Raw genomic sequence first — 27,642 nt, forward strand, 5'->3', positions numbered from 1 at the left:
AGAGGGACATCCCAGCTTCATCTAGGAGCCTTTTTGTTCTATCTGGGCCCTCAATGTGGGTTGGATGGCGCCCACCCACACTGATGAGAGCAGATTTTCTTTACTCAGGTTATTGATTCAAATGAATAATCTCTTCCAGAAACACCCACACAGACACTCCTAGAAAGAATGTCTTACCAGCTATCTGGATATCCTTCAGCCCAGTCAAGTTGCCACATTCAATTAATCACCCCATCACCTAATCCCCAAATGTCTGCCTTTCTTGGGTCTACAGCTCCCTTACATCCTTGGAGGCATGGCTTGGGTCTAGGCTCTGCAAGAAAGTTCTCTCTGAACACCTGTTGCACCTGGAATACAAACCACCTGTTTGAAGGTTTGGCTGTCCGGTGGCGGTGTGTGCACCAGTGTGCATGCCTGTGTGTGTGCTCACGCACTGCTTTCTTTCCATATTTAGATCATTAACTATTTGCATACAAGGATCAAGTCTCCTCTCTCCTTCCTTCTCTCTGTCTCAAGCTTTTATAGAGCGTTAATCTAACCATAAGATTCCCCTTACAAGCTGGGTGCCGATTCAGATGCTGATTGACTGTTGACTGACACAAAAAGAGAATTGAAAAGCCAGTAGAAATGGGCCAGCTCATCTTTTGAGACCCAGATCTCCACATTTCCAGCTTTTGACCTAACACATTATGGTGTCAAAGACAAATAAAATTGAATATAAAATCTGGATAATATAGCTTACTGTCTTCTGATTAGTTGGCTTGGTTGGGGAAGCTATTTTTAAGTTATTAGCTCTATAACGCAAAAATCTCTCTCGGCTGTTAAGAAAATGATGATTGCCATGATATCTAAATAATGGAGCTGTGTCCTGGGTTTTGCTTACAATTTGTTTAATGTCCAGAACACTCTCTCAGAGCAGACTTACCATACCTGTATCTCCCAAGGGGACGTTGATAAACTCTTGAACCTCAAGCGTTAAGTCACTTGTCCAAAGGGCAGGTTAGCCAGAATTGCAGGCCAAGTCTACGTCTATGTCCTTTGCTTCAACTAGTTTCTATTTCTGAAGTTCTAAAATTGTATATATGGAAAGAAATGCTTTGACCTTGTGGTAATACATTTTTCTGTAAGGTCAGGAATAAATAAGTAAAAATTAATCTGACAATCTCTGAGCGAGCTGAAAAATGCCACTCTGTCTTCCCCTTGGATTTCACCCCCATAATTGCTCCCCTCATTGACAGCTGATTGGTTTAAATAATTCATACCCTTTCTCAAGGCCTATTGCTTCCAATTGGCATTTGCTGATGAGGGCTGTGACTGACAGGTGATTATAGGCTGAGATGTTCCTCCGGGCAACAAAGGGGGACTCAAACCTGTGCCTCCCTCCCCCCACTCCACTCCGCAGAGTCTTCAGGCAAGTCTCTGTGTTAGGGTCTCATGCTTCTGTAAAGCCTTGAATCATTAGTGGGCATCTTTTGGGTGCTCAGAACCTCCATGCATTTCCAGACCAGAGGGAGAGGACTGGCCATGCTTCCTGGGACACTGGAGGCACCTGAGTTCTAAATCACAGGCCTGGCTTGAAGCTGTATGCTCTAGGTATCTGCATGGAGCCCTGCCTCCTTCCTCTCTTTGACTGGGACTTCCTCCCTTCATAAGCCCATGGGACCCAGATAGTCTGCTGTCAACGGGGATTTCTTCCAGGCCCTCTGGTAGTGGGCAAAGCAGCCAGCCCTTTAGAAGGAAAGAACAAAGTGGTATATCCCGGGAATAAGGTTAGGGATAGAACGAGGATAAGACATAGGGGGCTTCAACTGAAGGCAATGAAGAGGTGACATGAAAAGGAGGGACTAGAAGTCATACACATTGTCAGACAGGGACCCAGGGCAAGAAAGAGCAGGCGAACACAAGCTTGAACCCTCTGGGTTGCCATAGCGATGCATTTTGGAAAAGTCAGGTGAAGGTGGTTGGAGGGAAGGCGGGGAGTGAGTGGAGAGTGAAAAACCACAGGCAATGGGGTTTCCCCCACCTGGCTGGCTTCTGGAGGGCTTTTGCAGAGAGCAGTGATGCTAACAAGCCAGGTCTCGAGATGTCAGATCCCTTCCTCACCGGCCAGGGTGACCTTGAACTCGGGAGCAATTTTAGTGCTCAGTTCACTACATCTGTCATCATGCAATATGGTACTCACTTCCAGGTGTGGGCTCCCCACAGCCATGTCCAGCCATGTCAGCTGATTTGTGCACAGTGAAGTTTAAAAAGCAAACTTGAGGTCTGGAAGCTTGACGGGCTGAGGATGGCATCTAGCACTCTGCACAGGGTGGGACCTTCAGAGATATGTGTTGGAGTGAACTAATAAATCATGAAGAAAGCAGAGACAGTGGGGTGGGTTGGGGTTGGGAGAAGGTACCGCAGAAGGAGGAAAGGAGGTGATCGATTCATCTGAGTAGGCAGCAAGGACTAGGGGAAGATGGGAAAGACTAGCAACTGAATTCTCTGAACTCTAATAATGTCAAAACTATTGGTAAAACCTTTATGCGGACAGCAGCCTGGCTATGAAGAAAACACCTCACAGAGCGTGCATGATTGATCTCTCTTAAGAATTCTTAAATGCTGTGGAAGGGGCATCTCCGTGGAGGGACCATTCTGGTGGAAGGAGCCATGGGGCCACTGTGGGCATATGGGAGGCAGGAGGGCTGGGTCACATGTGTGTGGGGGAAAATGACAGCTGCCACTCCTCCAGCCTCAATCTCTGTTTATCCATTTTTTAATCTTTTTATCCAGAAGCTCCAGCATTGATATGAAGCCCTCCTGTGAGCACTGCACTTTACAGTTTACAAAGGAATCTACTTGTCACTTCTGGAAGTGAAAGTAGCCAAGCAGGCAGGAGAGTTGGCAGTGGGGGTCAGGGAAGCGCCATTGAGTGGTGCTGATGGGGGCAGGGAGATCTGGTGATGGGGCCCCTGTGAATCTCTTGGTATTGCATTGACCTTTGATGGGCAGAGGCAAGGGGCAGCTGGCAGTTGTCCCTCCCCAATGATCAAATAAGACACAGGCCTGGGGATGGCCATGCTTGGCCAAGTCAGCTATGGCCATTGTCTGACTGTGCCCCCGCCCTTTGACTGTGTCCTACATGTCAGTGTTGGGACCATGTAACTACAGATCCAGGTTGCTGGCTTGCTTTAATGGCCTCTGGGCAGGGAGAGGGGCAGCCATCAGGGAACGGTGACCCTAGGGAAAAACTCATTTAATTTTTAAAACAGCCTATGATATGAACTTTTTAAACCCCATTTTGCAGACGAGAAGATTGAGGCCCAATGCAGCCCACTGATACTCAGTTTCCTCATCTGTAAAACAAGTTTGAGGATAGTACCTGCCTCAACAGGTGGTTGTGATGAGAGTGAGATAATCCAAACAAGTCATTTAGAAGAGAAGTCTCAATATAGCAGGTGTCCAATTGATTCTGGCTTTTATTAATCATTGGGGTGGTGAGAAGATGAGGTAAGTCAGTTTATAAGAGGAATGGTCAGTCAAAAACCATCAACGCAAACAGGTATGTTTAAAGCCAAGGGGGGTGAATTCCATCCTAGGAGACACACACTCTTCTTTTTATGTTGACTTTTCTTTTTTTTTTTTCAAAGAACTGGGAGTACTTCCAGGATGGTCCTAGGAATTAGGTCCATCAGACTCCATGGGGCCTGCAGGGCTATGTCGAATTTCCAACGTCACTGCCAGTGGAAGGCATGGCTGCCAGAGCAGTGCGCCCAGCTCTGAAGGCCCAGCTCCAGCTCTGCAGGCTGTGCCTCTCCTGCCTTCAACCTGCTCCTTGTTACGGGAGCATGGTGCTCCTCCCCCCCTTCATTTTCCATAGGCGGATGCTCGAAGAAGAGAGAAAAGAAGGAAAAGGAAGGCTGTTGTTACCATTTTTTTTAACTACTACTACTAACAGCAAGATGATAGAAATAGCCTGTTCTTACAGCTGGATGGCAGGGTTCTATCTGTACCATAGTGTCTACCTTTATGTTGTCCCCCAGAGGTCAGCACAGCCACCATCCCTCATGGCAGGAGCATGGAAAGGTGAAGGTTTTCGTCCAAAGGGCTGCTAACCAGGCACACCTGGACTGGGTGACACCAGAGCCCATTTCGGGATTCCTATCCCCACTCTCCTGGGAAGGCTGGCCGCAGGAGTTGTCACAGATACATGGTCTTGCCTTCCCTGGAACTGTGACCAAATGAATTTCCACTCTGTGATTAGCTTGAATCTTGGTGGTGGCAGAAGAACCTTCTTTGGTTGGGATCATGGCCCTCTTGATAGCTTTCTTTAGGAGAACAGTGACTGCCACCTGTGACTCATGCAAACTCCACCACCACAGATGTGCCTCTGAGGCATCACTGAGATGGTTCATTTTGCAGACAGGCAATGTAAGGCTCAGAGAGGCTAAACTACTGGCCCAAGGTCACCAGCCTCAACTGCTAGAACTGCTCTATGAAGCACAGGCTTTGGCCAAGTCAAATGAACTGTCTTCCTCCTCAGACAGCCACTGGTGGAGCGGGGCTTTGGGAACGATGGCTTGCTATTGAGACAGAAGTTTTCTGTTCCCTCCCTTGTACAGAGGAGGAGATGGAAACTCAGAGAGGTTAAGAGCTTTGGCCAAGGTCACAATGCTCAGAGGGGGAAGACACAGAAAACTCCTAGCCCGGATTCTCCTCCTCCACATCTGGTGCTGTTTCCTCCACCCCACTGCTTGGGAGCATCTGCCCATCAACCTGGAAATGCCCTGGAAAAATGGCAGGGACCTAATTTCCCTGAGTTGCCTAATGGAGCTGTCTCTCTCTGCTGTTTCTAATATGAAGTGTGTGTGTGTGTGTGTGTGTGTGTGTGTGTGTGTGTTTTAAAAATCTTTTGTCAGCAACAAATTCAACTGCAATTGTACCAATAATAAGAGTCCTCTTTCCTCTCTTTGGTTCTCACAGTATTACAGTATCAAAAAGCCTCTGCTCCAGAGGAAAAATAATAATGGCTGACTCAAAATAACTCCACGGAAGAAAATGAAGGTTTGATTTGAATTGCAGAGGGAATGACCTCTTCTCTGAATTTCCTGGAGGCTCTCAGAACCAGCAAGATCCTTCTACATCGAAGGATTCCCAGGCAAGAAACATCAGAGTTAAAGTGTATTTGTAAGGCAGGTATCCCTGTAATTCCCAAATACTACCCCCTGCCACCTAAAGAAGAGGTGCATTGATGCTTTGGTCTCTAAGTGTTCTCTGGTGAGAGGGAAATGCCAGTCTTCCTATCACTGTCCTGCTTTAACTTTCTTCCTCCTCTGGGGTGGGTCAGAGCAGTCCATACACTCCAGAGAAGCCTGTCACAGGTGGTCCCATTCATCACTGTGATTTATCTCCATAGAAGAGCAAATGCAGATTTAATCAATGGGATCTTAGATCAGATTCATCAGAACTCCATACGTAGGTCCCAGAGGAGATGGCAGGTCATGAGCGGAAGCTTCTGTAGAACACCTTTTTAACCCACGTGGGCATACTGACATCGCCAGAGGCACAAACACACACTGGCGTGTGCTGACCCTGTACTGCTGATGTTCAATCGTAATAAAGTTCTATGGGTTTCATAGATTTCTCTGTGGGGTGTCACAGCAGACAGAGTTGTGAATGGCACATTCTGTCTCTGCTTTGAGAATGGTTCTATTCAGCCAAGTAGCCAATAGGAATCGTCTTGATTAAGAAAAGTGCGTTCCTTTTAAGGGTAATTTGGAGAATTGTTGTGGCTTGACTGCCTCATGGTTGCAAGGATTTGAACAAAGCCAGTAAAATGAACTTATTACTCAGCTTTCATTTAGGAAGTGTATTCTGAGGCTCTGAGTTACCCAGTGAATCAATGGCTAGAGAGAAGAGAATCGGTACTGAACGTGTTGACATGCTGGACCCACAGGGAGGGTGACGGCACACTGGCCTTACCTCCTAGGCAGAATGAGGTCACATGAAGTCATGGAATTGTCACCTCCCCAAATGCCAATGTGAGTTGGCTTGGAAATTGCTGAAGAATGGATGAGACTTTGTCCTGACTTTGATTTAGGTCACGTAATTTGGGGTAGGAGTGGGAACACTGACTTTAAGTCTAAGTGGCACAAAGGGAGTGAGCACCTCAATGGAGCTGGGAGGAAATGATCAGAACTAGTGGTCTCGTTTCAATGCCGTGTGGCTCAAAGCTGTCACCCCTTTCCCTCACCCTCTGATCTGAGGGAAACAGCCCACTCTCAATATCACCTTCTCCCCGCCTTTCCACACACATTCACATTTGACCCACTTCCCCCTCCATCCAAAGGCTCGACCCAGTTCTCAAGCCTTCTCCCCCACAGTTCTGACCCAATTCTCTCATCATTTCCACAAAGACGTGACCCAATTTGCCTCCATCCTTCCCCCTGCACGTGCCATAACATTCCCCCTACAGCTCCCACACTACAGACCTGACCTCATTTCCACCCCCAGGCTCGTCATCACACCTGTTCCTCTTTCTCTCCCCACCACAGACCCGAACCAGCAGGGTCACCTGCTCCCTGAAGCCACGCCACCACCTCCTTCTCTAGTGACACTGGAGACCCAGCCTCTCCTCTCCCAATGCATTCCCAAGGATTTGACCTGATTCCCCCACTTCTCAAACCCTGCCCTATTCACCGATCTCACTGCTCAGCCTTGTCCCAAGACACACATGTGGGTCAATGGCAGAATGTCAAGGCCTCCAACCCAGCCGGCGTTTTCCAATTTCAGTTCTCAGCCCCACCCAGCAAGGCAATTACTGCTGCACCTGCACGGCCAGAGGAACCCACACAGCTGCCCGGGCCCTAATCTGATCTTCTGTTATTAGGTTATTTTTAAAGAAATCGTTTTGTTGGCAGCCTCTCTGTCAGCATTTTGGATTTTCTGTTTTGACAAAATGATTTGTGATTAGTTCCGGGGAAGTGGGGCAGCCTGACAGCCAGGGGTGAAAGTCCTTTATATGAAAATGTGGACAAGAGTCATTACCCTAGCCACCGCCTGGCCCCTGTGTGATGTCAGTAGGACTTCTTAAGAGGTTACCAGAGATTGCTCTCCACGGACTTCACATTCTCGGCTGCTGCCTAATTAAAAAGTAAATCTGTTTCAATTATCACAAATGATTTTTATTTATCCACGAGGAACCACACTATAATCACTTATGCATTTTATAAAAGCTTCCCAAACACTTATCAGGTGATAGGGCATTGAAGACTGTCAATCTTGGGGACTGACTCAGGGTGGCAGAGACTGGTTGGGGGAAGGTTGGAAGGCCTTTGATAACTACCCACCTCCCTCTCCACCTGCCATAGTCTGGATGGAGAAAGAGTCACCACCGCCCTCCCTGTCTCTGAACTCGGCAAGTGACAACGGTCAAGGTGGAGCCAGGATGGGAAATAGCTGCTATTTGTAAAAAAAAAAAATCCAGATTTTTCCTTCTGAACATGAAGGAATGCAAGTTAAAGGTTTTGGATAGGGCAAAGAATTATTCCAAGTGTTAGTAACTGTGACGACAGTTCTTGTCATGGAGATTACCTCCACATTCACTATCACCACCATGATTGCCATGACCTTCATCACATCGACCTTCTGATCCTGACCTTTACCTCGCAAATTGGTTTTTGCCCTGTCAACTTTTCATTTATGAATCTACCCTTTAAAAAAAGAATAAGAATAAAAAATAGAAAATCCCTTCTATTTTCGTTTGACCATTTTTGTGCTTTCTTTATGTTAGTTGATAAGGTCTATTTGTCTCTTATTCTCAATTTCTTGTTCTGTGGCTCTTCCCCTCCCACTTTCTCCTCACGCCCTCGGCCTCCCTCTTGGCTGGTTTAGTACTGAAAGCCTTGATGGAATGGCGTGGCCCCTGGGGACACCAGGTCCAAAGACCCAGTGAGAGGCCCTGCCAATTTGGAAGTTCTTCTTTATTCAGAGTGGAAAGATTTTTTAAAAAGAAGACTATAAACTCAGTTGTCGCCGGTCATGCATTCACAGACTCAACTGCATACTATCTACACCCGGTGAGTGCTTGCTGAATTTGAGTTGAGTGTCAGCTTTCAGAAGGGAAAAACTTGAGTCCACAGTCCCTTGGGAAGTCACCTTTATTCTAAAGATTAGGTCACATCCCTAATCTTTCCCACTTCTTCCTTTTGTCTTTTATCAAAATTTTTGACACAGACGCTAAAGTTAAACAGACTGGCCATGTCTAGAATCTGTTGGATGGACCAGGGTTTAAACCCCAGCTCCACCTGTGACTAACCCGACAAAAATCATGGAACTTCATTTGGCCTTGCTTCATCTCAATCCTACCCACAGTGGGAATTCTTGCCACACAGGGCTGAGTAGGAATGGAATGAAACAAGCAGTGCACAGTAGCTCCTGGAGCGTCCAGCCCATGGCAGGTGTCTGCCTAGCACATGGATGTGTCCTGAGGGTAATCGATTGCCCTTCCCTCCACCAGGTCCATTTCAGTACAGCTAAGGATTCGAGGCTGCATGCACTTGGGAACCAGCTCTCCCTCCACCCTCAGCTCATCTTTACGATGCTCAGCCATTAGGAGCCTCTGATGATGGAATCCAGAAACTGTAGCATAGGCAGGGAAGAAGGCAGAATTCCCGTGTGATTGGCTGTCCCTATGAACTGCAGGAAGGCTATGCGACAGCTCACCATGGATGGGGATGAGCATAGCTCATGCCCGGAGGAGATGTAGGGCTTGAAGCAAAGGAAGTGAAAAGAGGACATCCTGAGCCCTGCCCCCACCTCTGCCCCCATTTGTGGTGTGATGGGCAAGTTTCTCAATTTCTCAGCTTCTTCACAGGGTTGAGGTGAGAATAAAGTTAAAACACTTGGTGCATAGGAAGAGCCTTCGTAGATATTTCTTTTCCTTTCCTTCTCGCTATCCTCTTTGCAGTACTGGGGTTTGAACTCAGGGCCTTGTGCTCATGAGGCAGGTGCTCTACCACTTGAACCACACCCCATTCTTTTGGTTTTTTAGTTTGTTTTTTAGATGGGGTCTCCCACTAACTTTCCCAGGCTGACCTGGAACTTCGATCTTCCTACTTTTGCCTCCTGAGTAGCTGAGATAACAGAGGTGAACCACCATCCTCAGCCCCTCTCTTTCCTTTTGAAGACTTCTTTGTCTTTGTATTTCCCCTTCTTCCCAGGCTTCTTGATCTATTTTTTCAGAAATGCTGGCTGCTTGTGGGTGGGTGAGTTGGAGGGAACCTGAAGGTCTTGGGACAATGGATACTCAAAAATCCATAAGTGATAAGTATTTGCTTGCATAAGCAAATACAACACCCCCACCATTATTTGGGATTATTATTAAATTATAAAATCAAATGAAGCCAAAATAATAATTGCATCACAAGTGAGTGGACAGTCCTATTCTCTGACTTCTAACTTGTTTGAGACTACTGCCTAGCTTATTGTTGATACTCAATCATGCAGTTATTAAAAAGAGGACATTGAAACTGACAATACTAATAATGGCGATAAATCTTCCCGGCAGGGATGACTCTCACTTTGCCTTAATTGAAGGAAAGCTCTGGAGGTGTTTTCCCTCATATTTTTTTTTTTAAATCTTCCTTTTTTTCTCAGGCCATCTGTCTGGCTATTAAAATCCCATCAGCTTCATTGTGAGAACACTTACTTCCCCCATGCCTGCCATCCCAAAGGGGGCTCCGGGAGCCAGCTCGCTCGAGGCAGCTCAGGTTCCTCGGAAGGGGAGCCCATTTGCTCTCCGCTTGCTCTTCCTGGGAGGCCTCTTGCCTCCCCTTCCTGATCTGTCAATGCTGCAGAGGCAAGGGACTCTCTGATTTATTTCCAGGTCCCACATTGAGGCCCAGAAATTAGTTTATATCTTTACTAATGTGTTGATTCGTTCTACACTGTAAGAAATACCTACACCGCTTCTCAGCGGGCTAGGGCCTAACAAGACAGTGCTGAAATACAAAGCACACACTCTTGGGGTAGAGATCAACATGCCAAGTTCCCCGCTTACTTTAGAGACGATGGGGGAGGGGAAGCCCAGTGGTCCAAATGGTTCAGAGAGACAGAAAGAGGTGACCTGTGCTCTCTCAGACCCAAACCCTGGGTCCCCATCACCCAGATCATGTCTCCCGGGCTATGTGTACATTACTCCCGACCTTCCGGCTTCCTCTGAATCCCTTCTGTCACTCTGTTATACAGACGGTCACCACTGCTATGACAGAGCTGCCCCTCCTCTCCCACCCAGGCACAGGCATTCCTGAGAATTTGCTATGCTTCTTCGGAGCAGGGACAGTGGTCCTCCAACTTTGTGCTCTGCAACCACAGATTCAGCCTGCCATGGATCAAAAGTATTGAAAAATCGCATCTATGCTGAGCACAAACAGACTTTTCCTTACAAACACTTACATAGCGTGTGGCTGTAATAGGTGTCGGGTCATCTGGAGGTGATTTGAAGTGCACTGGAGAGTGTGCACACGTTACGTACAAATCCTAGGCGTTTTTATTCAAAGGACTCATGCAACCTTGGATTCTGGTATGGGGGGGTCTGGAACCAATCCTCCAAAGATACAGACAACTGTACTTCACAGTAGGGGTCAGTCCCTGTTAGAAAGATTCTGAGGTGGGGGAAAGAAATCCCTTCACCTGTGGAGGATGGAGAGAAAAGAATGAATTCCTCTGGCTCTGATGGAGTCTTGGAGAGGGGCATCACCTGAAGACCCTGTGCTCTTCCCCAGCACACCAGTGCATCAACAAGGAGTGATGGCTGTCTCTCCCTGGCTGTGGTCTGCACCACCCTGCTTTCTTGATGGAAGAATTGTAAGAGCCCAGTGCTATGAGTCCCATGAATTCCTGTGCGGGTGGCCTCTGACCTTTCCACTTTCTCTCCTGGTGCCTCTTTTGTCACCTAATGCAAAAAGCTGGTAAGTAGGGGGGGTGGAGGGCCAACAGCCTCTACTTCTCCTTCAAACCCATTACTCACAATGGCACTTTTGCAAGGGGACCTGTGGGCCATTGTGGTTTCTGAGATGAACTTAAGTGGTATGGGAACACACATTTAAACAGAGCTAAGCTAAATATTTCAAATGCATGTTAGAAATGTAAGTGGTTCATCAATCCGTGATTCCTTGATACCACTGCTCAGGATGAGGGTAAAACAGGGAACCATGTGAACAGAAGTGTTTGGTTAATCACAGGATAAGTAATGGCTGGATAAAGTGAAAACAATGCACCTGGTACCCAAATGACTGATGGGGAGGAATCCCGCTTTAAAACAACACCCACCATCTTTCGTGTAAGACCTTTACACGGACTACTTTGTTTTTATAACATTCTGCTTGACATGCCTGATTGCCCTTGTCTTCTCTGGCAGACAGGCATGGCAGTTCAGACAATGTCCTGCCTGAGGCCACTAGAGCCAGTCAGGATCCAAACCCAGGCCCACCTGATGCCCAGGTCCTCCTCATCCTGCTGGATTGTACTGCCTGATTAATCTGTGAGGACACTGGGGGGTGAAAATGGTTGGGTCCTGGGGAAAGTCCCCTGGCCTGGGCTGCCATGGTGTATGTCCTGTGTCAGAGGCCTGTCTGTGGGGCCTGGGTCTTCATCCAGGTTTTGTGGCTCCTTCTCACCCCTCAGACCACACCTGTTTCTTCCCTGCCTGGTGTCTCGGGAGTTTTCCCTCAACGGTGTGTCTGAGGAAAGCGGGGGTCTCTCTCTGTCTGGGAGGCAGACCCTTTCCTGAGTTAAGCTGCCACTTATCTTAGCTCCAACCAATTGCCAAGGGCACCAGCGAGGGGCTGCCCCTGTGCCCAGGTTCTTCCCACTCTGCAGGCAGGCCTCTGCCCATTGTTTGTGCTCTTTCCCTTCCTCTGTCTTGTTCCCTCACCCAGCCACTGCCACCTTGTAATGTAGCCTTGGTGCCACCATTGGCTCTTGTTCTCCCATGGTCTGAAAAACCATTTACTCAGACACGGGGCATGCATTGCCCCTCAAACCAGCCACCCCCTCTGCTCTGCTACAGGCTCCTGAACCTGGTATCTTGGACCATGGCTGTGAGACTCGGAGAAGCCCAAAGGCACAGAGTCCCCAAGCAGGAGGGAGGCTCTTTGAAGCAGAGTAACCAGGTGGGTTACTCTCTGGATTCTGCTATTCCATGGCCCAGGCCTAGACAGTCGCCTGATCTCTGAGCTTCCATAGCTTCTGTGGGAAGCCAGGGCTCAAACTAATTCTCCTTTCTGACTTCTCCTTCTTTCTTTCATTAAAAATTTCTGCTGAGAGCCTACTATGTGTCAGACACTCCTCAGATATTTCCTTCTGGCCATGGACCTGCCCCCCACTTAGCACTTGTGCTAGGCAGAGGCAAATCCGTCCCTGTGGGTTTTACCGCCTGGTTGAAAGGATGAAGCCTTGCAAACACAGAGGCACAAGAAAGTATATGGATTTCTGTGCATGACCAATCCAAACCAGCTGGCTTTGAAGCCGGGAGGGGGTGGGGAGGCCAGCCTGCCAATCACTTCCGGCTCTGCACAGGTCCATCCATCCATCCATCCATCCATCCCTCCTGTGTGGAAGTGAAAGCCGGGGAATGGGTGCTGATGGAGACAGTTTCCTGCCTTGATGGGCCAGCCAGGGAGAAAGCCCTGTCCTTAAGGAGATGTCACCTATCCCAGCAAATCTGGAGGAGGGAGATCCTGTGTTGCTCAGGGATGGGTGAGGCCTCTCTTTGGCCAAACCCTGCTACCCTTTCCTGTGAAGGGACACATGCAAAATTGGTGGCTTTGTGGGACACTCGAGGAGCCCCAAGCTCACCCAAGGGTGTAAGTAGGGACAGGAGACAGGAAAGTGGCTGAGAAATGCAGGAGGGCAGGGGGCCAGGCCTCTGGAAGGTGGGGGTGTCATCCATCCCAGAGATGAAGCAGCAGAGCATGTGGTCTGGGGGACATGTTGGGGAGCAGCAGAATAGCAAAGTCCCTTCCATGCCCAGGCATCATTCTTCAGTCCCATGCACTGTGTGAGGTTCTGTGCTCCAAACTGCCGGGGACCTGCACTTGGGCACTTGTCCCAGCACTGCTGCTTGCTTGCTGGCTCCATGGCCTGGTGAGTCCCTTCCCTCTCTAGGCCTCAAGGTCTTTGACGATAAGATGAGGGTCTGGACTACATGAGCTCCGTAGAGCCCCACTCCTTCCTTCTCTCTCCTTTTCCTATAACCACAGAGCCTCCAGGATTTCACTGGGCATGTGACTGCCTGGAATAAAGGCTGTATTTTTCAAATGTTCTCGGACTTAATGTATGGTCATACAATAAACTTCTGACCTATGAGACTAAAGCAAAAATGTTGGGTGATATCTTCCAGAAAAACCTCCTTAGGAGCTAGGTGACATGTTTCCTTTGTCGCTGTCTTTTGGTGCTATCCTCTACCCTGCTGTGTGAGATGTGAAGGCAGTGGCTGGAGATCTGACAGTCATGCTAGACTATGAAGTTGAAGGTCACACTATAGGGGTGGTAGTTTGGGGAGCCCTCCCAGATGAGCCTTGTATCTCATGCCTCTAGATCCATTTTTTATAAGAGAATAAAACTTTTGACTTATTTAAGCCATTGTTAATTTTGTTTTTCTGTCACTTATAGTCAAATCTAACCCTTCTTGATATAAGCTGTAAAATTCCTTCCATGGTACCAGTCAGAGGTTGTGACATTGAGATTCTCCAAGTACTCCCGGGGGCGGGGAGGAAGAAAAAGGGCCTCCCAAAGATGTCCACATCCCTGTAACCCACGCTCTGGTATGTTATCGCACAGGAAAGCGGTAAGAAGTCTGACCATGGAATTGGGAATTTGGCCTGTGATTGTCTGGCCTTCAGCTGGGAAGATTTCCTGCAGGGTCCTTAGGTGTGCAGGGCAGGTGAGAGTCACGAGGACTCTGCCTGAGGTGGCTGGCTGTTGAAGGTGGAGGAAGGGGCCATGGGCCAAGGAATGTGGGCTGCCCCTACAGTCTGACAACACAGACCGGTAGGTCCCCCGAGAGCTTGCCTCAGAAGGACACAGCCCTGCTGACCTCTTGGTTCCAGCCCAGGGAGACCCGCTCCCACTTCTGAGCTGCAGAGCTGGGAGAGACGGGTTTGTGCTGTGCTAAGCCTCCAAGTTCAGTCATTTGCCACAGCAGCAGGAGTCTGACAGCGACACCTGGGGTGTAGAGTGTTGGGCAGCTTGGGGAAGGTGACACCTGTGCAGTTCTTAGGACAGGACCCAGGAGGCTCAGTCGTCAGCTCAGAGAAGTCCTCCTTCTGTCAATGCCCAGACTTGCCCTCTAACCACAAATGTGTCCTGGCTGAGACGTCCTCATCCTCAGGGGAGGGGCCCCAAGCAGATAAAGGCGGGATTTAGGTCCAGGTCCTCCCACAGAGCCTGCTGGCTGTGCTCCAAAGCCTTGCTTACAACCTGTGGTCTCTGTAGTCCTGTGTGCTAGCCTCACCTGGACCCTGGAGCCAGCATCCCAACAGGACCCCAGCAGATGGTGGGTACATTGGCCTCTGCTCTCCCCCTGACTTTATTCTTTTGGGGACAGTCTCATGTGGTTTCATTTCCTTATCTTGTTCCTTTGAGCCTTTCCCCTCTGTTCTATTTGACAAACTCCTATTCATCCTGCAGAACCCCCTGTAGAGGAACACTTCCTGACCTCATAAAATAGAGTTGCTCATTTCTCTGGTCCTTACTGTGTTTTTATCAATGTCCTGATCCCACTGGCAAATGATCTTGGAATCTGTCTGTCTCTTTATCTAGGCCTTGGTCTCCCTCAGAGTTGAGGGCATGTATATAGTCACTCAACAAACATTTACTAAGCACCCACCACATACGAGGTGCTGATCTCAGCCCTGGGGCAATGACACTAAATAAAACAGACAAGGACCCTGTTCTCACAAAGCTTATATTCTGGTTAGGAGATAAATAATAAATACTGTAGACAAACAAAGTCATTCAATAGTAAATACAATGCAGGAAATAGACCAGGCAGGAGAGACAGGGGAGGAGAGGCAGCTCCCCTGCCCCAGGAGCTGGCTCGTTTCTGTGACCCATGACCTAGCACAGTGCCTGGCATATCAAGCATTTGACTTTTCAGATTGGATCCAGTCTGACCATTCCCCCAGATCGTACTCTGTGTCTTAAATTCGTATCCTTTCTGGGTAATTACCAGGCAAGTCTTTTTCCTATCAGAGAAATCCTAAAAGATCCCCCTTCTCTCTGAAGTTCTCGGAGATAAAAATCACAATGGTGCATCCTTTGGTCTTCCAGTGAGCCGTCTGAAAGAGTAGCAGTGGAGAGGGGTGGCACGGGTCTCTCTCCAGCTTCCTGAGGGGTGCTCGGTGAAGGGTCCATGGGGACACCTTGGCCCGGTCACTACCAGAGGACTGTCCGTGTGTTTATACACGGCTTCTTCCTTCTGTCCCTTACTGCTGTGCCCTGCCCGCCTGGTGTGGTTTTAGTTGCATTTTCTGCTGTCAAAAGGACAGACACTCTGCCTGTAATGTGCCAGCAGCCCACAAGGGAGTTTGCAAACTCGGCCGCCCACAGAGGCCAGGCCCTGGCCATGCAGGACACTGGGAAGGAGTGGGGACCTGGGGAGGTGCCCAGCTCCTGCCTCACCAAGGAGATACCTGCCACTCAAGCAAGGACGTGAGTCTTTTCCAAGGGAAGCCAAAAAGGCATATTTTCAAGGGAAAGTTCTCAACTCATTGAGCATTCAAGGGCCACACACAACCCTTGCAGGTCACCCTTTCCGCTGCCGGGATAACAAATGACAAGCATGCTGTGGGCGATGACAGCACCTGGCTCATACCAGGTGCTGCTTCCACGACAAGTGCTTCACGTGGAGCATTTCCTAAAAGTTCACAAGCAACTCCTCAGGGAAAAAGCACTGTAAGAAATGCATTTAGGAAGGTCACACTCTTTGTCCAAGGCCACACGGCCAGTAAGTGGCAGGGCTGGATTTGAACCCGGGCTGTTGGGGGCCACTGCTGATGTGAATTTCAGGCCTGGCTGGGATGTAATGCAGGCTGTGAAGGAGATTAGCTACACATCACCAGCACCATGCAAGGCGACGTGTGCAGTCCCTCCTACTGTGTCCATTCAGTCTTTCGTTTGTCCCCCCACCTCGTTACCAGCGCCTTCCCCTGCCTCTCCTCCCACCCTGGTATCTTCCAGCAATGCTCTAAACCTTGGTGGTCCTCTGAGCACCCACTCCTCACTCCTCTTCCTGGCTCAAAGTAGGAACCCGGTCAATTTTGCTGAGGAAATGGGGGAGGGCGTTCATGGTGGGGAGGTGGCAGACACTGTGCCAGGGTGCGCATGGATGCCAGGGAAGGAAAGGTGGGGGGATGGAATCCAGGTATGGCAGAACAGGAGGTGGTGGTGATGCTGGCGAGGGGACAACCTCACTGATTCCTGAACACAATTGAGGATGTGGCTGGGAAAGGGCAGAAGACAGGGAGAGCCCCCCTCCCTAACTACAGAGAAGGGATGACCTTGCATTTGGACACAACTTCTATTTTCAGGGTGATGAGAAAATACAGCAGTTTCCCCACTCCGCCCTGAGTAAGGATCCATCCTAACGCAAACTTCAAAATGAAGGCTTCGTTGTGCACGGAATACACACCGAAATATTTGCTGCGCATTTTTCTCCACTTCTCAAAGAAGTGTGTTCATAGATTTGGGGTCCACAGGAAAACTTGAATATGATTAGTGTAATAGAAGGCTGTACACAACTGTTTGGATCAGATAGGGTTGGGTTGGAATCCCAGCTCTGTCACTTTGCTGTGCGACCTTGGGCAAGTTACTTAACTTCTCTGAGCTTCTTAAGATGGCGATAATGGGTACCATGGAAGATATCTTCAACATTATGAAGAGTAAATAAGACCTCTGGAAAGCACTGAAACAGTGCCTGGCCAAAGGAAGTGCTCAAAAAATAACTGTCATAATTATTACTATCATTGTTGTTGAGAGATGGCACAAGAGTTGCTATGTAGGGCTACTTTTTCTACAAAATATGGTGGATGAGATTGGGGAGGGGAGTTCTCAATCTTAGGGAAAATTCAAGAGGGATAAAGGTTCAGACTTGAGCTTCATTACAGGTAAAGACAGAGGCCAGGGAGGGGAGTGGCAGGAAACAGTGAAGGGTCTTTAAGCAGAGAAAGAGACAGAGGGGCACTGGCCAGAAGAAAGCTCTGCAGCGAGCTTCGCCTGTGGCGAGGCCAGGGTGAGGTCAGCCCTGGGTTCAGAACATGCACAGTGAACGCAGCAGCAAAGGAGGGGGTCAATTCCCCATACATGGAGCCACTGCAACCTGCACACGGATCTTGCACCTGATCCCAGGGCTCTTGTTGGCAGCTGGAAGACTCTCCAAGGTCACAGAAGCTCAGGAAAGAGCAACGACAGTGTCCACAAGGAAAAGGGTGGCTGCTCCTCAGAGGCAAACCCACGCCACTAGGCCAGTGATGCCCTGAGCCTGGCATAACCAACAAGGATTTGCACCCAGGGCAGAGGCACCCAGTGCTTGAGCCAGGGGCTTATCACCTTACTGATGCTTTAGGGCAAATGATGTCCCTGGAGGCACCCTTGGGGCTTCCCAGGTATGGCGCAAGGGAAACCCCTGCTGGTCCTCATGTGTTTTTCTCACGTGCTTCCAGCCAAGCCAGGCAGGAAAGACCTATCGAGAGAATGCTCAGAGGTTGTGTTTCAAAGCCTGTCTCCTTCCCGACCTGGGGAGCCCCTGGCAAGCAGGCCCCCCTTTTGTCCATGTGTCCTACGTGTAGCTCCCGAGCACGGCTCTGTGCTGGGCGATGGACCGGGTTCTGGGGAGATGAGGTGCCCAGGCAGACATGGTTCCTGCTCTTGTGCAGTTTATAGTTGTACGGGTCACTCAGATTGGACACAAGCAAATGATAAAAAAAAGAAGATAAAAAGTAAGAGTTAAAGTAAGATTAAAAGAGGATAACAGGACTGGGAACCGTTTTGACAGGTGGTCAGGAAGTCTCCTTGAAAAAGTGACATTTGATCAGTGACTTTCTGCATATTTGTAACCTCAGGGCCAAGCACACAGTAATGGCTCAGTAAAGCTTGTGGCAGTGGGAGCTGAGAGGAGGGGAGGAGGGGGTCTGGATGACCATGCGTCACTTTTAATCCTCTCCCTTCCTCTTTACTCTCTGTTCACCATGACCATCAGCTTAGGGCAAGTCACCTGGTTACTGCAAGCACCTCCTCTCCATGCCTCGTACCTGCCCTGGGAGTCTCAAAGTCACGACCAGCCCTCATCTCACCCATTAGACCCCAGTGTCTGGGGACCCAGAGAACGGAAAGCCAGGTGGCATTTTCCTAGCTCCCATTGAGCCAAGCCTCCTTTTTTCTTTCAAGCTTAAATGGGAACTTTTCTTTAAGCCATTTCTGTTCCCTTGGGGACATGTCCCTGCTGCCTCTCAGCCTCTCTGCTCCCTTCCTTCTACCTTCCAGCCACTCTATGCCGTTGGCACTTCTTCTGGGGCACCTGTGTTTCTGTGTGTGCCACTCCTGCGTCTCGAGTGGTCACCCACACTTTACAGCCTTCAGAACTCAGCCTTTCCCAGCATCCCCCCCATCTCTGTGTTCCCAGAATCCCCTGTGCTTGTGTTTCACTTGGTGTGCCTTCATCCTCTGTTCACTGTGGGGATCTCTACTAGACTGAGCCTTTTAGCTCTCCCAGAGTCTCAGCAGTCACCCGGCTGAACAATCAGCACCTGTCTCTCCTTTCCCTGTCAAGAGACTTGCTGGTCTGACCAGCATTCAGCTTCCTGAGTCAGGTGCTGGGCGCCAGCTGTGAGCTAGAGGAAGCCCCCAGCCTTTCTTGCTGGCCAGCAAGGTAGCTTTCCACCCGCTCCTGATTCTAAGGCACTGCTTTAAGTTTCAATGGCTCTGAAATTGGCGTGCGTTTGATAATCAAGGCGGACATTGAATTCACTTCCCCCTCCCCAGAAGGCAGTTTTTAGGCAGATAGACAATTTTTTAATCAGCAGTGTCTGAACACTGAGAACAGATAGAATAAAACCATTATAAGCCCAGGAAAGGACCAGGGTGCTGGCTGGGTCACACTCGCCCGCCAGCCACCCCAACACTGCTGACACACATTTCTTGGCATTGGGACACAACTCACATCTCTCTATGCTCCTTCCTGATTTCAAAAAGTCTTGTGGTTATAACTGAGACCTTTCAAAGTCCTGCTCCAATCCTCCTCTATCCTGCCTGACTATGAAAGACTCAGGGAAAGTCTGGGAGCTTGTGGGAGGGTAATGAGGAGAAGCGACAAAAGGCTGCAGGTCTGTCTCAGAGCGTGAGGCAGCCTTTTTTAAGATGCCATTCCTTAAGTCCCCTGCACAGCCATGGAGGGGCACGGGGGCTGCTCTCTGCCACCTTGCTGTGTGCCACACAGGCTGGCGCCCACTGCCCACACCTCACTAGCGCCTTTTGAATTTAGTCCGTAGGGAAGTTGTGAGGCCAGAGAGAGATGCACACATTCAGATGGGATGGAAGGGGAGGGCACGTGGCAAAGAAGAGAGGGGAATGGCTGCTCAGGGGCTGCATTATGATCCCCATTCAGTAGGTGGTGAGAATGAGGCACAGAGACAGAGTTCAGAAGTCCAGCACCACACAGCTTATAAGCAAGAACCCAGAGGCAAGTAGTAAAACTCTTTGTTTTAACAAGGTCCTTGGGGTCCTGGCCCCTTCTACGTTCCCCCCTGCCACCCATCCTGTACACAGCCCCCTCCCACTGTGTGGCTCCATTCCTTCCTCACTTCTCTCTGTCCTTGCTGTCTACCTACTTAGAATGTTCTTTCTTCCTCTCGTCACCTGGCTAACTCCTATTTATCCTCCAGATCTCCACTTTCACCTCACCTCCTCAGGGAAGCCTTCCCTGATTAGATACAATGTGAACGTCACAAACTCATAGTTCCACGCATCTCCTGTGGTACTACTGCAATTAGCACACATAGGTAAGGTTTTGAATGAGGGTCTTTCTCTCCCTTTGGGCTCTAAGGACCCAGAGGCTGGTGACTCCGAGTGAAGCTGCTTCCCATTACATCCCCAACTCCTGGCCTCACACTTGGGACTTTGTAGGAGCTCATCAGAGATTTAAACAATGAAATAAACCAGTGAAGAAATTGCCTGATTTGTGGCTACAAACTAGCTTGAAAACTTAGAGTGCATATTTCATCGGAATATGGGTTTTTGGTTAAAATAATGACTCGAGGTTAAAAAGATCCATTGAGTTTTGATAAATTTAAAAATCTCTGCCTTATAAGTCTGGATATATATTTTCTCCACCCCCTGACCGGACAGTGGACACTCTTGGGAAGCCGTCTGACACTCTGACGATGCTGCAGATGGCACGGAGGAGGAAAACGTGGCAGGGACTCCTGGAGGACTCGCCCCCAGCCCCTACCCAGGCAAAGATCCATCCCTGGCCACATGAAGGGGTCACTGCTGAGCCCCTCACAGCTGGTTGCGTGAGGAAGGAAGGAAGGCTGCCATCCTGCACTGTCATGGTGGCTGCAGGTCTAGCAATGAGCAGAAAAGACAAAAGTCTTGGCCTGCTTGATGCTGGTCTAGCGGTGGGAGACAGATGGATCTAATGAGCAAAGATACAACAGGCAAGAAAAGAAAATGAGTAGGGAAAGAATGGGGTTGTTGATTGCAATTTCAGATAAGATGGTCAAGGATGAGAAGGGGACCAACATTTAGTCATTTGAGCCCTAAACCACCAATCACCCTGCCAAGTGTATGGTACTTCTTCAAGCCACTTAGTTCACAAGGCCACAGGGCATAAAGTGTGCCCAGTTCTGTGAGCTGAGAAATTCTCCAACCATACCACAAAGCTTCCTCTGAAAACTTCTGAGTTACCGGGGCTATAAACTTGCTATTTTCTGGAAATGCCTGCAAACATAAAACCCAGGGATCGTTCACGTGGAAAGACCCTTCCAAAATGAAAAGGCCAAAATAAAGGGGCACCTGGCAGGTTCAGCCCTGAATTTAGGGTTGGGAGTTGTAGTCCCTCAGCCTCTCTGTTCCTCAGCTCACAGGACAGAGAGATCAAGGGAAGATCCTATCCCTCTGAAAGGTGCACGGTTGCTTGCCATGGTCGGGGTGGGGATGGGACATCGGTAGAGTTAGATGGATCAGAACACAGCCCTCTTGACTGCTCTCTCAGTGGAGCACCCCAAGGGATGCAGGGCCCATTGCTGGAAGGGACCCCGAGTCACACTGTGCTGCCCAGAGCCCTCAAGAGGCTTCCAGGTTGCATGGAGTATGGACAGCTGTGGCTCCATAAGTCACAGAGGCCTGGATATAAGTTCGGGCTAGGCCACTTTCTTCCCACGTGACCTTGGTGTGCCGGTCCTCCTCCTGCTCACCAGTGAAGGCAAAGCAAGGCAGGGAGTGTGGTGGGAACCATCTGGAACTCTCAGGTGGAGGAGTCAGTTTCAGCTAAGTCAGGTGAGAGAGACTAGGAAGCTGGGCATGACCCCGTGGAAACATCTGGTAAGAACCCAAGGCCTGGGGAAAGTTTTCAGGGTTCTGTGGATCAGATGAGAGATTTGCTAAGGATAGAAGACTCTGCAGAAGCTCAATGGCATGGACTGTTATCATGCCTGCTCTCTGCCCAGAGGTGTCTATTCTGGTGAATATTAAGATGCAACTGAACTTCAAGACACTCTGAAAGCAGAACGGGAAGAAAACCAAATGGTTGTTGTGCCTTCCCTCTAGACACTGTGCACACCCACCACTTTTCCTTACTTCCCCTTGAACAATTTCCTTCACTTTAGCCAATTAGGAGCTGTGCAGCTCAATGACTGACTCCTTCTGACTTCTCTTATTTTATAATAATAGATTCATGACTCATTATTATTTTAAAAGAAAAGTTCCAGGAAGAACAAACAAATCATTCTGGCTTCTTCACTCTCTCTCTTTCTCTTACTTGATTGTGACACATTCTATGATTCATTTCAATGATTTTAAGAATTTCTGAAGCGATCCATTGATAACTATTTCTTGTGTACCTACTGTGTGCAAAAACTCCTAAAGTCAAGTTATCTTGGGAATCACAGAGCAAGAAGACTCAATAGCGCCATCACACTATCAGCTTATCCACAGTTAGAGGCAAGAGTGGCCAGAAAGGCTGTTGGCTTTCCTAAAATCAAAGATTCATCCTTTCCTTCTGCAGAAACCAAAGATCCATGGCAGAGCAGCGCCTGGGACACTCCACCATCTCTCAGGCCAAGCGAGGGCTATGCAGTTATGAGCTTGAAAAAGACACCGTGGGACAATTGTACAGTGGCTGGCAGAGCTGCCATGAGCAAGCAGCCTGTGGAAGGGAGACAGAAGCTGGAAAATTCATCAGAAGGAACTCACCAGCCTGGACAGAGAGCAAGATCTGCTCTGCCTCACAGTAAGGCCAGGGGCGAGAGAACAGAGAGACCGTGCAGGGTTTGTTTCTGCTCCAGACCACATTGAGCCAACTGCTAGCTCCTCCTCTGCAGGGCTGGAATCCTTTGGGGGAGACGTGGAGCAAGGGCGGAGGGGAGGAAGGAGCCAGAGAAAATCTAGAGTGAATTTCTTGCTGTCCCTGGAGTCAGTGTTTCCTTTAGGTGACAATAGAGGCTAATCTCCTGAGCAAGCCATATACTGCCCATTTAGTGCCATGCTGGAGATTTTACTGAGCTCTTCCCTGAGAAGTTCAGTTCAGTTCTCCTCTTGGAAACTCCTAATTTGACTTTCTGGACAATTTCGAGCATCCCTCCCATCATTCTGCCCCACACCTGTGCCCATACACAGCCTGTCCATCCCCCATCCCCCAGCCTCATCTCTGCTCCTCAAATTTCCAGCCAGGACATCAGTTCAAGTTCATAACACAGAGTCTTTTCAGGCAACTACTCTGCAGAGGGAAAAATAAGGGCTCAGGATTTTCCTTGATCCCTTTCCTTATCCCCCTGTGAGTGTGAGTGTCCATAACAGGTGGCCCTGTCCCTTCTCATTCCTTAGTAAATAAATTATTTTCAAAAGCAGCTACAGAGGCACAAAAATACCTCCCAATTCTTATTTTCATCAAGAGGCAAATGAAAATAATCATCTCAGGAGACAAAAAGCGCTCGTGAGATCCAGAGAGCAAAGAAGACCAGAGGATGGGCTTGTTTTCATTTCAAGTTGTCTTCCAGAAGGAGGTTTGTAACTGTTCACCCTGTCTCAGGTGTGGGCAGAAAGCACATTAAAGAGGTGATGGAGGGATTCCGTTTTTCAGGAAAGCCCAGCTTGGAGAGGTGGAAGCACTGGCAACTTGTTCCCATTGAGACCAACTCTGTGCTCATGATCAGAAAAGCAAACCCAGCACCTCCCTGCCCTGAGAACCATGCATGCCAACTTATGGAAAGAAGTGAATGTGCAACCTTTGAGATCAGTACAAAGCAAGCACAGTGAAATCTTCAAGCTACTTCCTAAGTGGCCAAGGTCCTGCTTCTTAAGGTGGTCTCAGGACTGAAAAGTCCCACAAGGACAGAGGCTCTGGAAACGGAAGGCCAGGTCAGACTGGGCCCTGAGCACCAGGCCTTTCTGCTGAAGCCTTGGCTACACGTGGAAAGGAATATTAACCCTGTGTGGAGCCTGGCCAGCCCTCTCCTCACCGCCTGGAGGCAAGCGCCCAGGCTGGGCACCCGGGGAGGCCACTGGGGACAATGCCAAACCCACAGCTCCTGTGCACATCACACAGCCCTTGGGACTGTTGCAATTCTAACCATTCACAGACAGACAGGGAGGGGGGAGAAAGTTAAAAGGGGTGGGCAGCCCATTTGTGGAGCTGAACACCAAACAGATGGAATTTTAATGAAAATACTTGGGCCTTTTAATGCACAAGTGATCTAAAGCTATCCCTAGTCCGCTTATCTGCTGGGAATTACAAGATGTTTAAAAGACCGCAGTCTTATTTGTAAATAAAGCTCTGACAAAAAATATATACTTATATTTTCCCTAAAATCATGTCTTGTCTTTCTTCTAATCTCTTGGCAACACATCTCCATCCCTTTAACTAAAATCCAAGAAGGGCAAATTGCCACTAGGATGGCTTCCCTAAAGCAACCCTCACTTTGCTTTCCTTCTCTTTTGGAATAAGTTTGTCATAAATGTTTAATTAAAGGAAATCAGTCTTTCTACTGCTAATGACTAGCGGTATGAAGGGATTTTCATTTTAAGGAGTGGTGGTATGCATGTGTTGAAAACAGTCTCTATCAGTTTCCTGCTGTCGCCTCTCTGGCTGGGGAAGAGCATGTAGCATTCAGCACACAGCTCCTCTGCAGAATATGTTAAAGGCAGTGGCTTGGATTGAGAAAGGGCACCAAATGCCGTATGCGTCAAATAGACCATCGCTCAATGAAGTCACTTAGCTATTCAAAACATGTTCAGCCATCACTCAACCATTTGCACCAAGAATGTTGAGAGGGGACGTGGAATTGGTGCTCTTTCCCAGTCATGACCAATTCCCAAAAAGCAGCTCTGACTCAGTTTGGGTTAGACCCTGGGGCACATCCGTTTCTCCCTCTCCTATCTGCTTCCTTCTCTTCTCCCCTGTCTCCTGGCCTCAACTCTGCATCACCATCCCATGTTGAGCTTAACAAACAATCCTGCAGTGCCTGCTTCCCGACACTGCCTCAAACGGCCTCCAGTCTTGGTTCACCTCAGAAGCAAAGCACAGAAGCCTCTCTTTCCACACGGGAACATATGTGTCTCTGAGCCTGTCTGCCTGCGGTGCCTCATGCCCACAGGCATGTATAGCTCTGCAAATGCAGCCCCCTATATTACAGTCTGTTGCTAAATGCAGCTTGTATGGCCCGAAGAGTTCCCCCTGTGCTCATTAATGTGTCCTGGGAGCGCATGCCTTCATTCATGCCCTGGTCTCCCAGCTTTTACACTGAGGGGCCCCTTTGGCCCACAACACACACACACACACACACACACACACACACACTTCAACGACCCTGCAAGATCAAGGCCAACAGCTGACACCCCTGCCCCACAGCTCCCCCTTGCCTCCCTCCCTGCCTGCCTGCACAGTGCTGACTCTGGATAACAGTGCTGGCTTCTGGATAACAGACATGTCACTCCATGTGGAAGTGAATCGGCGCGCAGTCCAACCCGAAAGTGATTGCTGTTTATTAGAACTTGGGCTTGTTTCCTGCGAGAGACGCATATATTTTTAGACTTTGCAAATGTTCAAATACACACATACACACATGCAGCCAGCCACCTCGAATGATACGTGCGGCTTAGAAACATTACGAAATGCTCTTGAACTCAGCTTGGGATCCTGGAATGATTAGGATTTACCAAATAAGGATTCTTAGAAACAGATTTTTTTTTTAAAGGAGATTTTCAGATGATGTGTCTTTGACTTCGGAGGAATAAGGGGAATAAGAGAGAAAAGGGAAGAACATTTTCGAATTCTTCATTGCAAAAAGGTGAGCACCATTGAGGAAAACAGTTATGTCCCCTCCTCACGGATGGCAATGCTAAATCCAAAGGCAAATCCTAATGATTCCGAGGCAGGCAGAGCCCATTCACTTCCAAGAACAATCTCTTGTTTCCTTCATGTCATGGATCATTCCAATGAAGTGGTTTGAGGGGAGGGGGGTGGAGGCCAGAGAGTAGAGTATGGGTTTTGCTTATTGATTCTCTTTCCTCTGAAACTAACCCAACCAACCTTGATCTGTGGTGGAGGGAGTGAAGTAGGAAAATGGTGGAATGTAGAGGGGACTTATTTGGAGGAAGGGAGGGAGGGGGAGTGCAGTGGGAGGGGGAGGAGGTGGGGAATTAAATACCTTCTAGGCAGCAGGTTCTCCATAATCCAGAATGGGTCATAACTTCCTCGTTCTTTTTGCTGGTTTCATTCTCACTGACACTTTTGGTCTTGCAAACCCCTCTGGAGTAGAGCCAATAGTCGGTTCCCACAGCTATGGTCATCAGACTGAAGGCAGCGAAAGCACCAACGGTGGTTAAAAGCATTTGAACACCTCGATCAAACAGCCCCATAATTCTTCATTATATAAACACCCAGCCGACTTCTGGTTCTCGGGAGTGTGTGTGTGAGGGTGCAAATACTAAAGCAAAAAAAATTTTTTAAAAAAGATAATTCCACTACTCATATAATGGATATATGTGTGAATAGAGAATATGGAGAGATATTAAAAAAGGGAGGTAAGAAAGCTCACGGAAAAGAGTGTAAATTATAACGCTCACACAGGAAGAGAGGCTTGCCTTTTGAGATCAGAAACTGTTCCAGTTGCAGAGATTATTTAAAAAAAAAAAAATAAAAAGACACCCCCCACCCCCCCAAGTGAGATGCCTTAATCTCTTTTCCTAAAATTCTGGTCTCCAGTTTCCATATGTGACAGCTAATTTGGAGATGGCTTCCACAGGGAACCAGGGAACAGCCGAATTCTCAACCCCTTCTCTCATGGTCAGGACCTGGACAGTTAGAGATTGTAGGAGCCGAGATGCAACCTTCGCTCTTCGTGCTGGGCTCTGCGGCCTGCGCCATGAAAGCCTTGGGTTTGGCCAGTTCTCTTCCTTGGGGGAGGTGGGGGGGGGTCCTCGGGCGCTTTCGTTTCAGACCAGACTGCCCAGTCTCTTGCAAGCCCTTGATCTCAGCTGCACAGGTGCGGGGGTCTCGCCTTCCATGGCTCTTGCCCCGGCGGCGGTAGCAGCAGCAGCGGCGGCGGCGGCGGCGGTGGCGGCGGTGGTGGCGGTGGCAGCAGGGCGGGCGGGCGGCGGCAGGACGAGCAGCGGCGGCGGGTATTGTTGGCGGCGGGGGGAGTGTTGGCGAAGTGGGGGAGGGAGGGGGTTTCTCCCGGAGAATCGAGTCGAGGCGGGGTTCCCTCCCCCCTCTCCGCAAAGCTCCCGGGCGCGCGAGCGAGCGAGCGAGTCAGCCAGCGTCTTGCTGCAGGATGGGCCGCCCGCGTCCCCCGCCCCGCTGGGCTTCCGCGCGGCCCCCGGCCAGCCAGGCGCTCGCTCCCACCTACTGCATCACCGTGGTGCTGAAGTGGACAGCTCCCGGCGCCGCCGCCCGCCGCTGCTCTCCCTCGCTCGCTCGCTCGCTCGCTCGCTCGGCTCGGCTCGGCTCGGCTGCGCTCGGCTGCGCGGAGCGGCCAAGGGGGCCGGGAGCCAAGGGGGCGCGGGCCCCGGGGGCGGCCAAGGCCAGCGCAGAGCCGGGGTGCTGCCTGACCTCGTCTTACTCCTCCCTCGCCCCAGTCCTAAATATGAGCGCTCTCCCCGGCTCCCGGACCTTGCAGGAAGGCGTAGCTAAAGATCGCTCCTCGCTCGCTCTCTCTCACACACTCTCTCTCTCCCCTTCCCTCCATCCGCCCCCCCGCCCCCCCGGTATTTCTTCCAGCTCAGCCTCCTTCTCATTCCATCTCTACGTGCCCAGGGCTTCAAATACAAACCCTCCCAGCACAATCAGTCGGCCACAAAACTTCAAACAGCCGTTTCTCTGCCTGGACTGGTGGAGCTAGAACCTGGATGGGTAACTACAGATATGGGCTGTGTGGGGTTTTTGTT

At 49.5% G+C, this 27,642-nt stretch overlaps 1 protein-coding gene across 1 annotated transcript in view; it reads right to left on the bottom strand.

Annotated features, from left to right (window-relative positions):
- Positions 1-27,426, bottom strand: part of Cacng2 (calcium voltage-gated channel auxiliary subunit gamma 2) — a 101,694-nt gene extending 74,268 nt beyond the window's left edge. Inside the window, exon 1 of the mRNA XM_074084408.1 lies at positions 25,905-27,426. Coding sequence (XP_073940509.1) covers positions 25,905-26,115 — 211 coding nt within the window. The 5' untranslated portion in view covers positions 26,116-27,426. The remainder of the gene's footprint in view (positions 1-25,904) is intronic.
- Between the last annotated feature and the right edge of the window lie 216 nt (positions 27,427-27,642).

This window comes from Castor canadensis, chromosome 8 (assembly GCF_047511655.1).
Source record: "Castor canadensis chromosome 8, mCasCan1.hap1v2, whole genome shotgun sequence".
NCBI lineage: Eukaryota > Metazoa > Chordata > Mammalia > Rodentia > Castoridae > Castor > Castor canadensis.